Here is a 15,180-nt window from a genome sequence, read left to right on the forward strand (position 1 = left end):
TCTGTTTTTTTTCCCCTTTGGTTCCCCCCTGTGTTTTTTGTTTTGGTTTTGGTTTTGTTTTGTTTTTGTTTTTTGGGTTTTTTTTGGTTTTTCAAGACTGGGTTTTTTTTGGTTTTTCAAGACAGGGTTTCTCTGTGTGGCCCTGGCTGTCCTGGAACTCACTCTGTAGACCAGGCTAGCCTTGAACTCAGAAATCTGCCTGCCTCTGCCTCCCAAGTGCTGGGAGTAAAAGCGTGCACCACCACTGCCAGACCTATAAAATATTTCTTAATATTAACTGCTAAACATATTTTATACCCCATTTATGTAAGCATTTCATGCAGTTTGAGACCTTTGGGGTCTGACTTATGGTATGTATAGAGGCTCAAAAAGGGGGGAGGCTGGGTGTGGTGTGTGCACCTATAATTCCAAGTACTTGTGGAGCTGGGTAGACTCGTGAGTCCTGGTGTTAAGGTTTGGCCTGGTTAATAACAAGCACAGGCCCTGCCCCGGGGTCTCACTATGTAGATCCACTAATGATGTGCAGGGATCTCCTCATCTCTGTCTCCTAGATGCTCAGGCTAGAGATGTATGCTACCACATCTATTTGGGGTGGGGTTAAGGGATGTGTATTTTAGATGTGACTGTATGTAGTCCAGGCTGGTCTCCAACTTGTTATATGGTCCAGGCTGTCTTTGAACTAACTCCTCTTCCCCCTCCTAATTTCTGGGTTTGCGCCATCATAGCTCAGACCACATTGCTAACAAAAAAGTAGAGGGCAGATAACTCATGGCTTGTAATGCATTGAATTAAAAACTGCCCCAAATTCTCCTGCATTTCCCATGCCTACATTAGAAGTATAGAAAGCTAGGAACCTGCAGATCAGTGGTTCCATTATCTATCTATTCTTAGCTGTGAGTTCAAGCTTAATATACAGACCTAGTAAAACTATGGAATGTAAAATAGTAAAACTATGGATGGTCAGATAAGTCTTATACATGGAAAACACTGAAAGTCATTTTAAATTCGTGGAATAATATACATACTATGTATAAGAGGTATGACCAGTGAAATGATTAGTATAATATAAGTTCTTCTTAAATGTCTATATAGTAATAAAAATTTTCCTTATAAAACTATATATATATACACATATAATTTCTACACAAACCTTTTCTTATGAAATTTGAATGGAATTAAAAATATACCTAGGTCTATTAAACCAGAAAGGTAACTGTTACTAAAGCAATTAGCGTATTTTGGTATGATGTGGTTTGAAGACAGTGTTAGACATCTCTGCTTTGCCCGAAAGCATTGCTAACAATTCTAATTATGGGCAGAAAATAACATATAAAGAATAGATCCTCTTACAGATATTAGACAATCACAGCAGATTCACAATCTGGAACATTCTTAGATAAGTTCAGATCAGTTTACAGAGGGCTCTGTGAGTGTTCAGTAGATCTGGGTAGGTGGACAAATACCCAAGATAATCATGTATTTTTATCATTTCATTGCCTCAAGAGAGCAAAAGAAATCCAGGGGCTGGGCCAATGTGGTAGTTACCTTGATTACCAAATATACACTTCACAATGTATGCTTTATAAATAAGTCCACAGAGAAGGTGTACTAGCATAGAACTTGATCATAAACCAAAGGAAGGTAATTTCTTAAGAGTACCTGCCAAGCCATTAGAAATATCCTTTTCTCTTTATCAGGAATTGTATAGCATTTGACTCTAAAATTTAACTGCCGCTAAGGAAGCTGTGGTTGCCTGATCTATATAACTCCTTGATAATTAAAAGATTAATTACAATGCTACTTGAAGTATTCAATTCAGTAAAAGCTGGTTGAATGTCGTGTGAATGAACATAACTCAACAGTTTGAACCTCCAGTTTCCAGTATGGGAAGTTCCTTTATTTATAGCAGTTAAATTTCATCATAACATTTTTAAGAACACTGGAAATACTGATATTTCTGGTGCTATTAAAGATGTTAATAACTGGAATGCTTTATAGAACAGTGGACAAATTATTAGCATTGATGGTGAGCTAGAAAGTTGCTTCTGCTTGTGAAATAGCACATAAGAATCTACTACCAAAGAATAAAGTTTTCAGCTGGGTGGTGGTGGTGCACATGCCTTTAATCCCAGCACTTGGGAAGCAGAGGTAGGTGGATTTCTGAGTTTGAGGCCAGCCTAGTCCATAAATTGAGTTCCAGGACAGCCAGAGCTACACAGAGAAACCCTGTCTCAAAAAGAAAAAAAGTATAAAGTTTTCATAATTGTTTGTATCCAAAAGACCTTTATTTTTGCCAGAGAAGCCAGCCCTCTGAAGAATACAATGATTAGTCACTGGATATCCAGGATAGAAATCATCACATTATATGATTCAGGATTTGCATGTTCATTGGTGCTCTATTCATAAGACAGCAATTGGAAGCAACCTAGATGTCCCTCAACAGCAGAATGGATAAAGAAAATGTGGTTCATCCTCACAATGGAGTATTACTCAGCTGTTAAAAGTAGAAATGAAATCTGCAGGTAAATGATGGAACTAGGAAAAAAATCATCTGAGTGATGAGAAAACAGACCCAGAAAGACAAATGTAGTATACATTTGCACATATATGGATATTAGCTTTTAGGTTAATGATATCCAAGCTACAGTCCAAAGAACTGTACTCCAAAGAACTACTACTGTGTTCCAAAGAACACAGAGGCTAGGTATAGAGTAAAGGATTGGAGGGTCAGATACATCTCCCTGGGAAAGAGAAAGAGAATAGATGAGTTACAGACAAATGGGTAGGGGACTGGAATGGAAGGATTAAGTGGAAAGAGGAGGGAAGTCAGGGAGGGGCAGGTGAAATTAAGGGCTATTGGAGAGGTAGTGTGGAAACCTAACCCAGCAGAAGCACACTGCTGAGAATGACACCCACATCAGAAGCTGGTCTACATAAAACTTTCACGTCTACATTAGCGTCGTGGGTACAGGAAGGCACTCTGCAAAATACCAGGCCAGACACAAACCTTTTGGTCTACAGTGGTGTCCTGCCTGCAAGATATGTTAAGGCCACCGGCAACCAGCATCTGATTTGACTGAAGGCCTATACCTGACACTGCTTGGTTGACCAAGAACCTGAGACTAGACATCCCAGGGACCTAGGGTAAAACCAAGTACTATTGTTCTAAAAATATTAAAAACAAAACAAAAAAAACAGACAAAAATAAACCAGCAATAAAATAATTCTTAATGGCATTCTGTTATATTTATAGATACTTTGCTCAGCCATCATCAGAAAAGCTTCCCCTTGCAGCAAATGGGAAGGAATCGAGACCCACAGCAGACAGTATGCAGAGAGCAAGAGACCTTGGAACACTCAGCCCTAGATAGGGCTCGCCATCAAATCCCTCCCCTCAGATCCCAGGGAACCCATGGAAAAAGAGGCAGGGAGCGTGTAAAAGCCAGAAAAGATGCAAGAACACCAAGAAAGCAAGGCCCTCTAAATCAACAGGATCGAAACACATGAATTCAGACACTGAGGCCACACACAGGGCCTGCACATGTCTGTACCAGTCGGGGTCCTAGAACATTGAAAAGAAAAAGTGGACATATACCCCACCCCTAACCCAGAAGCCATCTCCAATTCATAACCACTTGCAAATGAAAAGTTAATTTCCTCCAAGGGAGTCTGACTGGGGAAACAAACTACTCTAAGGGTGGGCTGCGTGCCCAGCTGTAGACGCCAACAGAAAATGGACTCAAGGGCGTCTTTGGAGGTTCCTTGTCTCATAATGTCATGACAGGATTCTTCATTATTTTTAAAAAAAAAAGATTTTATTTTAATTTATATATTTCTGCTTTATTTTTTTCCCTATAAGTCCCTGTGTCTATCATGGGATTCCTCAATGTGTGAACAGGTGGCTCTGTCTCCTGGGCTTTCCCTGGGGCTCTTTTTCTTCTGGTTGTTAGTTTGGGTTTTATCTTATCATATTTTATTTTATTATCATCCCATATAAGCCTATTTCTTTTCTAATGAGAGACAGAGAGGGGGTGGATGGGAAGGGAGGTGGGAAAGAATTGGGAGGAAAAGAGGGACGGGAAGCCATAATCAGGATATGTGAGGAAAAAGCCTGCTTTCAATAAAAGAAAAATAGATTCAGTGTTAGATTGAAAAATACTATAGATAACAGATTTTCAAAACTGCCAAAGAAACCATTCAGAGAAAGTAGAACATTTGTGTACACAAGGTAGATTAAGCAGCACTCCTTACTGGATACAAGCCTCATTCAAACAGAACTTTTAGGGTATCTGAAGCTAGTTTTCAGTTCTCCTTTTTCCCAGAACTAGCTTGTTTGCAAGCTCTCAGTTGGCAGAGAGTTGAGGTCAACTGTATCAGCCACTGTCTGTGTGGGCATAAGCTACAACTGGACGGAGAACGAATTATTACAAAGTAGGTGTGTACATCTGTGAGATTTTTTCTTTCCTAAACCTTCCTGAGCTTAGGCACTGCAAACGTATGGGCCGCAGCTGCTCGCTACTGAAACAGAACACACCAGTGGGCGCCTTTCTTCCCAGTGGGAACCCTTGTTCGAGCTGCTCCCTCCCCCTACTCCCTGCCTCTAATCCATGGCTTCCAACCCTGGAGAAGAACAGCAGGCTTTACAGAAGCCTGCTCTTCATGTACTTTACTCAAGACACACTGAAACCTTCAGTAATTTCGTCATAGTAAGAAGGCTGTGTGCCCACTAGTAGGTTAAAGGTCGTGTGACCACAGTGGGTTAAGGTCAGAAGCACTAGTGAGATTACAGGGTTCTGGCATCTGCATGCTAGTGTGATGTGCCCACTGCTGTCTGCTGTGGTAAAGAAAGGAGAAAGAGGAAGGTTCTGTAAGAGTAACTTTCATTCATCTGAGGTAATTATTGTCTTGGTTAGACTTTTCTTCCACCCACATTGGGTGTCAAATGTAAAAGTACTTATTATTTGCCTGAAGATAACTGTCTCTGGAGCTTACTGCCTCGTCTGCTAACCTAGTTCTTTCTGAGCTCTGGCTGGTTCAACTCAGCTGTTCTGGTTCAAACTCCTCCAAGATGTCTGTCTGTCTGTCTGTCTGTCTCTCTCTCTGTCTGTGTGTGTGTGTCTCCTGAATTGCTCTGCTTGGCTTCATACTAACTTTGGCAATATGTTCTCATTTTCTGGCTCCTTTTCATTCTCTGGTTCCTTCTGTCTTTACCTCTCTCTTCAACCTCTGAAAACCGTCCCGGCAACACTGTCTCCTTTCTGTTTCTCTCCCCCGCCCCATTTGCACTGCCCCTCAAGTAGTTCCCCTTTCCTCTCTCCTCATTAGAGTCAGGCATATCCCATTCTGTCAAATCTTTCTCTGATTTGTCACTTTGTCTGGCACTCAATTAGACATCACTTTCAAAAATGGGTGTTTCTAAAAGCTAACAACCTTCATTGTTTGGGATTAAAGGTGTCTACTAAGAGCTGAGGTACACCACAACTAGAAATTTAAAACTAACAGAGGTTGACTCATGTTGAAGGACATGGGAGTAGAGGGAAGGCCTTCAGGAATGGACTTTCCCATCCCTGAGAAAGGGAGGCACTGTCTTGAGACACGTGCTCTGTGGTCCCTTTGAGGTGGTTAGAGGTAGTTTTGACTTTTTGACCTGTGAGCCTGTCACTGAACACACTGTATATTCAAGCTTTCTTGTCTTTATTATGACAATTTAAAGACATTGTTCTTACATAGAAAAGACTTTGCTTTTTAGTGAAGTTTTTACAATTGTTAAATTCTTCAGTAGCCATTTTAAAGAGTCTAGTTTCATTTCATTACCGAATTCAGTGTTTGCTTTCAGTTCCTAAATATGTATTTTAACAAATGCAACATTCAAAAACACAGCTATTTCCCCATCTTATATAAATAAGGGAGCTGGGTACACAAAGAAGCAGGTGACAGAGCACAGAGATGAGAGGTGAGGGCGGATGCAGGGCTGGCTCTGTGATCTGTTCAGTCCCACAGATCCCATCGCTGACTCACAAGGAGCTCTAGCACAAGCCTCATGCCCAGTTCCCTTCATCTGCCTCAGTAGTGGATAAGCCAAGCCACAAGCCTGTGGAGTTGATTCCATGATCTGATAAACAATGCAAACTATTCAGTGACAGGCTGACAAACCTTTTAGTTTTCCATCAAAGTTTGGGTTCGTAGCTACTTTTAAGCCAGGATGAGGTAGGAGAAAACAGGAGATGTTGGTAAAACAGGAATGGATATGCTTCCTTACATTCTGTAGTTCTTCATGCTGGTTCCCTGAGACCTGCAGAAAGCATTCTCAAGTTAGCGGCTTCTTGGAACATAAACTGAACAAAGGGTTTCTGTGGCGTTCTACATTTGCTTTGCCTGTCTGGTTCCAGAGTGATCATAAAAAAGCACGATGTGGCTAGGACCAGCGGTGTGACGTTGTCTACATAGCCATGTCTACGTATAGCAAAGGCCTAGTGCAACTTATAAGCTCTGTCTTCCGACAAAACAACATGGTCATGCCTATCGCAGCAGTAGTCCAGTCTCTGGTATAAATTCTTGTCATAGTTCTCTGTCTACTGCTATGATAAGCACCATGACCAAAACCAGCTTGTGGAAGAAGAGGATTATTTCCACTTCACTTTATATTCTATCACCAAGGGAAGTCAGGCCACGAGGTCAAGGCAGGAACCTAGAGGCAGGACCTGAAGTAGAGGCCATGGAGGAATACTGCTTATTGGCTTGCTCCTCACGGCTTGCCCAGCCTGCTTTCTTGTACAATCCAGAGCCACCTGCCCAGGGGTGACACCACCCACAGTGGGCTGGGCCCTCCCACACCAATCATCAAGAACTGCCACGCCTTACGCTGCTGGACAGACTTTCTTACAGGCCAGTCTGATGGAGGCATCTTCTCAGTTGAAATTCTCTCTTCCCAGGCGACCCCTAGCTTAGATGAAGTTGGCCAAACAACCCCCACCAAACCAACAAAACAAAACAAAACATAAACAAGCAAACAATACTAAGCAGCTCAACACTTAAATTCTTGGCATCTGAATGGCTAGGTGTTTCATACAGCCCTAACACTCAGTCCCATTTCAGACATGTGTCCAATAGTCTATAGGAACCAACAGAAAGAAACACTTATCTAAACTGCTGGGAAACTGAGTCTAGATCTTTACACTGCAGTTTTGTACTGTTTGTGTCTTTAAGATAAAAATTTTGCCTTTAGGAACAAGTTAGTGTTTTATTATAACTACCAAAGAAGAATTGTATCAAATCATTGACAATACTTAAAATTACAATTCTAAGGGTTATTACAAATCTATCTGTAGAGCTACTATGAGGGGCAGGTGAAAATCATTGTTCCTGAGTATTCAGAACATCATCTAACAGAGTTGCTCTGGCCTAGTTCTGGGGATAGGGCATGCACCTAAATAGCTAACCAACCTTGAGGCGTTTTTCCAAGAACTTAGCCGCCACCGTCAGACTCCGTATGAAAATTCGTATGGGAAGCTCCAATCTCGAACAAGAAATATCAGACTCTGAAAGCAGTAAGAAAGGATGGGTAAGAGTGCTTGAGGCTTCTGGCCTCTGCTTTCTACTGGAGCCAATCACATTATTGCATCATAACTTATACTGTGGCATTCAAAACAAGACCAGTTTCTTAGCAGCTCCACATGACATCACTATGCTTCCCGTGTGTGTTCAAGCTGCCTCTGAACTCTAGGATGAATGCATCCCACTGACATGTGAGACAGTCACAACCCACCAGCAGGCTGGCTGAAGGGAGCTATAACTAGATTATGTGTGCTATGTTCCTATAAGTCTCTCAGGCTGGCACTCTCTCCTCTCTCTCTCTTTCCCTCCTTCCCTCCCTCTCCCTCTCTCCCTCCCTTTCTCTCTTCCCTCCCTCTCTTGTGTTTTTTTTTTTTTTTTATGCTACAGCAGAATATAAGATACCAGACTTTTTTCAAAAAATTAATACTTTGAGAGAATTTCATTCTGTAGTTCTGGCTAGTGTTGAACTCACTGTAATAGACCAGGCTGTTCCTGAACTCACAACAATCCTCTGGCAATAATACTCTATGTACTGGCTGGTTTTGTGTGTCAGCTTGACACAAGCTTGAGTTATAACAGAGAAAGGAGCCTCCTTTGAGGAAATGCCTCCATGAGATCCAGCTGTAAGGCATTCTCTAAATTAGTGATGGACCAAGGGTGGGAGGGCCCCTTGTGGGTGGTGCTATCCCTGGGCTGGTAGTCTTGGGTTCTATGAGAGAGCAAGCAAGCCAGTAAGCAGCATCCCTCAATGGCCTCTGCTTCAGCTCCTGCTTCCTGACCTGCTTGAGTTCCAATCCTGACTTCATTTGGTGATGAACAGCAGTGTGGAAGTGTAAGCTGAATAAACCCTTTCCTCCCCAACTTGCTTATTGGTCATGATGTTTGTGCAGGAATAGAAACTCTGACTAAGACATTTTATCAGCTTTTATCTTTTTGTTTTCTTTGTAAGTTTCTTTTTGAACTTTCTGTGTATGAGTGCCTATGTTTATCTATGCATATGTGTGTAGCGGTCAGAGGACAAGTGGTGGCAGTTGGTTCTTTCTTCCTCCTATGTGAGTTCCAGGGACTGCACACAGGTAATAAGCCTTAGCAGCAAGCACCCCTACCCTTGAACCACCTTGCCAGCCCTTACCAGCTTTTTCCTAAATTGATTTATTATTATTATCATCATCAACATCATCATCATCATCTTTTTTGGTTTTTTGGATTTGGTTTTTTCGAGACAGGGTTTCTCTGTATAGCCCTGGCTGCCCTGGAATTTACTCTGTAGACCAGGCTGGCCTCAAACATTTTATTATTTTTATAGGAATGATAACATTAATTTTATCACAGAGTACAAAGTCCAGAAAAGAAAAATTAAAATGCATTCCAAATCTCAAAAGCAACCACAGGTAACACTTGGTAAACAATTTATGTATAAGAAGTAGGTCAAGGGAAAAAGAAAGACAAGTCTATTTTTTTAAAAGAGAGTATCTTAATGACACAACCAAAGTGAAAAACACTACAATAAAATATAATTGAAATTAAATACCTACAGCGTTAGGATGGCAGTTAAGAGAGTAATGAGTTTCAAGTAACTGATTTTTCACCACCAGAAGTTCACAAGTTGTATGCTCACTTTAAAATTTCTGTGTTAAAATATGTTCTATGAACATTGCATATAATGGCATGGCTTAACATATTTGCAGAAACTGAGCACTCCATGTAATTAGCACCTAGACAGACAGACAATGTCTGCTGCTTCAGAAGCCCCAACCCCTGCTTCCTTCCCTCACCACTATTTTGACTTGAGAAATCATAGGTTAGTTTTGCTTGTCTTCATCCAATATTATATTTGTGAAATTTACCATACTGTTGCATAGCTTTATCATTCATAGTCATCACTGCACAGCATTCTCTCTTTTTTAAAGCTACAGTTAAAGAGCCTTGTTATTTATAGGACAGATAACATCAAATGGATTGCTGTATTTACGATGGGAGTGCATGTTGTGACTAAAACAATAGAAAAACAAGCAAGGTCCCGGAAGAGCTCTCATTCTCTCTTACCATAGATTGTAATTTGTGATACATTTCTGAGAGTTTGCTTCTTAGGGCTTCCAAGGAACAGTTAGTACAGTTTATTAAATAAACTGAAATACCAAGTAAAAGCTATTTTATGCTGTTATTTTCTACTTTAAAAATTATTTTATATACATAAGCATTTTGCCTGCATATGTGTCTGAGCACCACTCCAGTGCCTGGTGCCCACAGGAGCTAGAAGACAGCATGGAATTCCCTGGGACTGGCTTTGCAGATGGTTGTGAAACACCATTTACATAGTGGGAATGAAACTTGAGTCTTCTAGAAGAACAGCCAGAGTCATCTCTCCAGCCTCATTCTTAGGTATTTTTTCTACTCTAAATGTGAATTATGTCACTAATGTTATATGTCCTGAGCACCTTGTTATAGTATTACTTATTATATATGCGTATATTGCATGTATTATACATATTTACATCTTTCCTTTTAATTTTATGATGCATAGTATCTTTTTGTTTTGAATTTAGTTGCTTTAATCTCAAATTTTATTCAAAGGCTTTGGCTGTTACTGCTTAATAAGTTTCTCATTTCAATTTCAAATAGATTAAAAACACATATTTTAATGTTTAAGAAGTCATTGTTGTTTCATTCAGTCAAAACTGGGGGGGGGGGGTGTTTTAATTTTATGCCTTTGTACCATGTGCATGCAGTACCCAGGGAGGTCAAAAGAGGGCGTTGGATCCTCTGGAACTGGAGGTGTACACAGTTGTTTCGCCAATAAGCAGGAATCGCAAAAGGTTTTCAAATTATTTGTTTTTAGGATACTGGCATTTTTTTTTTTAACCAAAGACATAATGCCTGTCTGTCTGTCTGTCTGCCTGCCTGCCTGCACCCCACTTCGTGTGTGTGTGTGTGTGTGTGCACATGCGCGCATGTGTCTTCCTGTTGATTTGACCATGTATTAGGAACAGTGACTTGAGGTCTGTTTCTAGAATTTACAATCTATCATCAGTCCTGAGAGTAGAAATGTCAAAGAAATGTTCCAGCTGCCATTCAATACTTCAACACCACCTAACAGATGAACTAAAAGGGAACACAGAAAATATTGTGAACCACATTGAAGATTTTAAAGCAGGATTGGTTTTGCCCTCCCTCAACACCTCCTTAACCCTTGCCTGGACTTCAGGGGCCAAATTGAGACTGCTTCTAAAGAATCCTCCATGAAACTCTTCAAGGAAATATCTCCTGGACATCTTGAATGTAACCCGATAGGAGACCTCCAAGTCACATGCACACGCTGACGCCACCCCAGATCCTACTCTCACAACTGTGTCAGTTAAGGTCATCTGTCACTTGGCCACAGAGAATGGACAGCTTGTGTCAGTGTACCGTTCACCACAAGAGCGTCTCACTTTGTGGGCCCTTTTCAGCCATTGTTTACCCTGGGGCTCACATTCCCCTCGGATTAGGACCTACCTTGGATGTTCTACATATCTGGAGTTCAGCTATGGCTTCCTCTGACAAGCTTAGGCTCAAGGATTTAGCTTGTAGATGGCACAGCAACTGTTTCCTCCAGGCACTGTCTGAGGGTGTCCAACTCAATTCTAACTCTTGTCCTTACAAAGGGGCAGGACTTGAAGGACTGTAGAAGTAACTGACAGAGTTTCTCACTGTCGAACTCAGATGTCTCCTTGATGTTAGTCACTGACCCCAGTCTTACTAGAGTTTTTAGGGCAAGTCTTGCCAGCTCCCATCCTCTCAATAAGTCAGTAAGAGGCAAAACAGAGAAAGGGGCCTTATCCAGTATGCCTACACTGGAAAGGGAAATAAATTAAAGGGAACAGTGACCCCTCCACCCCAAGTCTGTTGTGGAATACTGAGATGAAGTTCAGTTAATTTAAATACAGGGTAAGAACTATTCACAGTTAAGCAGTCCTGGAAAAGCCCACTCCTGCCTATTACTGGCCCACTACAGCCTTGACTATCAGTCCTGGAAGGCCCAATAAGTTGCCAGAGCCATGTGAACTCCCTTCCTAGGAGGCCAGTCCCTCCTCTGGCTGGCAGTAGGGCTTCAATCTTTTCCTTCCTCCAGCATGAAATTCCTTGGATGTTTTTAATTCTTTGGGATCTGGCATTGCAAAGGTCTGATAGCGGAAGGGATGAACACAAGAGACTCTTTAGACCCCTGCCATAGTGGCTACAGCAGCGTCAGCCTGGCTGGTTGCTGGTGCCCGCAGACAGGGAGAGAGGTTACCATTAAGAAAGGGAACTTGAGGAGCCGGGTGTGGTGTCCCAGCACTTGGAAGGCAGAGGCAGGCGGATTTCTGAGTTTGAGGCCAGCCTGGTCTATAGAGTGAGTTCTAGGACAGCCAGGGCTACACAGAGAAACCCTGTCTCAAAAAACGAAAGAAAGAAAGAAAGAAAGAAAGAAAGAAAGAAAGAAAGAAAGAAAGAAAGAAAGAAAGAAAGAAAGAAAGAAAGAAAGAAAGAAAGAAAGAAAGGAAGGAAGGAAGGAAGGAAGGAAGGAAGGAAGGAAGGAAGGAAGGAAGGAAGGAAGGAAGGAAGGAAGGAAGGAAGGAAGGAAGGAAGGAAGGAAGGAAGGAAGGAAGGAAGGAAGGAAGGAAGGAAGGAAGGAAGGAAGGAAAAAGAGAAAAGAAAAGAAAAGAAAAGAAAAGAAAAGAAAAGGAACTTGAAAAGCCTCTTCGCTATTATCCTCTCTGGTGTCAGTCAGCTAAATTCAGGGAAAAGCTGATATTCGCACATAAACCAGATTTCTAAGACACAGTTTTACTTCCCTTCTTGTATCTCATCTTCATATCAAACAGCATGGACTAGGAATTTAAAATTTCCCCTTTTCTTCTTCTGAGACAGGGTCTCTTCCTCACCATGTAACTCTGGCTGGCCTTAATAATGTCCAGTGTGCATCAGGCTGGCCTTGAACTCACAGACATTCATCTGTTTCATATTCATAGCAATCTTCCTGCCTTGAACTCACAGAAATCCCCTGCCTTTCTAGTGCTGGGATTAAAGACCAGTGTCACCACACCCAGCCTACAACTGCTTCTTAAATGAAATAAATCAAGGGGAAAAAAACATGACCCTGATTAAAATCATAGCTACAGATTCCATAAAAATCCAGTAAGAATTTTCCATCATTCATCTTTTACCCACCTGAAAAGGCTTCAGGAATGTTTCTTCCATTGCCAACCTGCCATACTCTGTGAAAAGCTGGGAGGAGAATCCAAGAGAGGACGGGGAGGGAGAGGAGGAGGAGAGGAGATTGTTCACTTGTTGGGTTCCTTCTATCCACTCCCCAGCTGTAACAGAGTGCTGCAGTACTAAGATTACATAATTATCCCAGGAAAAAAGCATTCATTATATAAAGCAGAGCTATAGTAATTACATATCTAAAAATTACAGAGTTCACTGAAAAAAGAAACTTCCACTTTAAACCTATCTCTCTCTTCTCATTGTGTGTGCTTCATGTATGTAAGCAACAGTGAGCACTGGGTGCTAAGTACTTGCTCCAAAGGTAGGCCCCAGCCCTAAAACTCATGCGTTTGACAGAACAAATGCAGAAAGGAATCAAGGAAGCACATGTGAAATGACTTTTCAAAGTAGGACTTACCTTGGCTTAGAGGGCCATAATACGCATATATAATACATAATATATGTAGTCCAAGGAAATTTAAAGGTACAACAACCTGGGTTACAAAATTAGGCATTTGGCTTTAAAAGTAGAAAATTAAATGTACTGTGTTTGTTTGTTTGTTTAAATTGCTTACAATTAACACAAGGAGAGGTTTTGTTTTTGTGATTTTTTTTTTTTTTGACAAATGCAAAATTTTCATGAGCACAGGCCTTCGGAGATAACCGTGGGACTCCAGGCTGGTTTGGTGTTTTCCCACATGACACAGGATGAGCTCCTTTCACACAGTGGCTGATAAGCCACCCAGCTTGTAGAGCTGAGGGAGAATGCTGATACCCACCCCTTGCTCCTCTACAGTAGCACCCCAGCTTCATTCTGCCATCCATACAGGGCAGTAAAAATCAAGAAGCAAAGGGTAATTACTAGATACTTGTTGGAGTGATGAGCTCACAGTCTAGGTATGTCTAAAAGGGCAGTGATGGGACACTATTATCACACTTGTGTACTGACATAACTTGAATTCACAATAACTTCAGAGCAAGGTATTGTCATTTACAGGAAAAAAATTAAATGATCAAAATATCCTGTTAGCTCAGGATCGCTGGCACAAATTATCCTTTTGTAGAGAAGGATAAACATGCCAGTGTGCAATGGCCCATGTTGTTCACTAAGAAAGTAGCTGTCTGTGCTATGGCACTTGATTTATTGTGGAAGCACACCCAGCCATTATTCTATGTCTCACCTATTTGTCATAAGTGATCCGTGTGAGGTACAGAATATGTGAGAGCAATGCTGGAGGGAGTCCACGTGGTGTAGCCAATGCCATGGGTTACTTTGCTCTACTGTCCTCTGTATCTAGTACAGTTTCACATTTCACATGGGCTTGATACACATATTAGATAAACCCTTACATAAAACACATAAAGACAGCTATCAGAGGAATAGAAGATTTGCTGTCTACTCAAAGCAACGAGCTGACACACTGAGAATATCACACTGCTTACATGAAAACATCTCCAGAACACATCTACTCTTCTATTTGAGATGCCAACTTCTTGGCACATGGGAAGAACACAGGACCTGACCACATGTTCTTACCTAATTCTATCACTGACTGGCCACAGGAGCCTCATCAAGTCACTTATCTCTTCATGCTCCTCTCATCTCTAAGACATGGAAGGTTAGTTAGGAACCACCATAGTTTCTCTCAGATCACATCTCAAGTCAAGTTCTGAGCTGTCTTCATGCCTTCTCTAACCACAGTTCTGAGCCACAAGGTCCACAAGGAAAAAGTCTGACTTATACAAACACAATGCCAACAAGTTATCATATTCTTGACCTTAAGATTTGAAATTGCAATTTACACTGAAGATTCTTAGTCCACTTTGATTTGCCACATACTTTCATATGTTCAGCACTGGAAGCAAGCAGGTTTAGAAACAAAGAAATATGAAAACCGAATTAGAAAGGACAGAGCCATAAATGACTGGACAAGAAATCTGACATCAGAATGACCCTTGTGTGGTCATGTGTCTAAAATCCCCCAAAATTCTGCATGTCCAAAAGGCCACCAGATACACAGAAAAGCGCTTTACCTGGAGATGCTGAAGATCATCCTCCTGGACATTTTGGGACAAGTTGTAGACCTTGATTGTGGGATAAGGAGTCAGGATGAGAAAACAATCACTATTATTCTAAGAACGTTGTTGTTCTGTTTTCATAAATGTCAGCTATTATACAACTAACTCTCTTACATACATTTATGAGACCCAAGAAAGGAGAAGGTTTCATCATATTTCTCAAACCTGAAGTCCTCCTGCCTCACTCCCTCAAGAAGCAGGGTATACTGAAGTGGGTCTTCCTGCCCAACTGGAAATTTGTTTGGAAAGTTACATGACCTCTTCACAATTTATTGGTTTGCTTCTCCCACAGAAAGCCCCTCCCACAGGAGAGAGGCT

The 15,180-nt window shown here is 41.3% G+C and overlaps 1 protein-coding gene across 1 annotated transcript in view; it reads right to left on the minus strand.

The window, feature by feature from the left end:
* Positions 1-15,180, minus strand: part of Atl1 (atlastin GTPase 1) — an 80,409-nt gene that overhangs the window by 9,858 nt on the left and 55,371 nt on the right. Inside the window, 5 exon segments of the mRNA XM_052185728.1 lie at positions 6,154-6,292; positions 7,444-7,482; positions 7,485-7,538; positions 12,745-12,801; positions 14,818-14,868. Coding sequence (XP_052041688.1) covers positions 6,154-6,292; positions 7,444-7,482; positions 7,485-7,538; positions 12,745-12,801; positions 14,818-14,868 — 340 coding nt within the window.

The sequence above is a fragment of the Apodemus sylvaticus genome, chromosome 6 (assembly GCF_947179515.1).
Source record: "Apodemus sylvaticus chromosome 6, mApoSyl1.1, whole genome shotgun sequence".
Lineage (NCBI taxonomy): Eukaryota > Metazoa > Chordata > Mammalia > Rodentia > Muridae > Apodemus > Apodemus sylvaticus.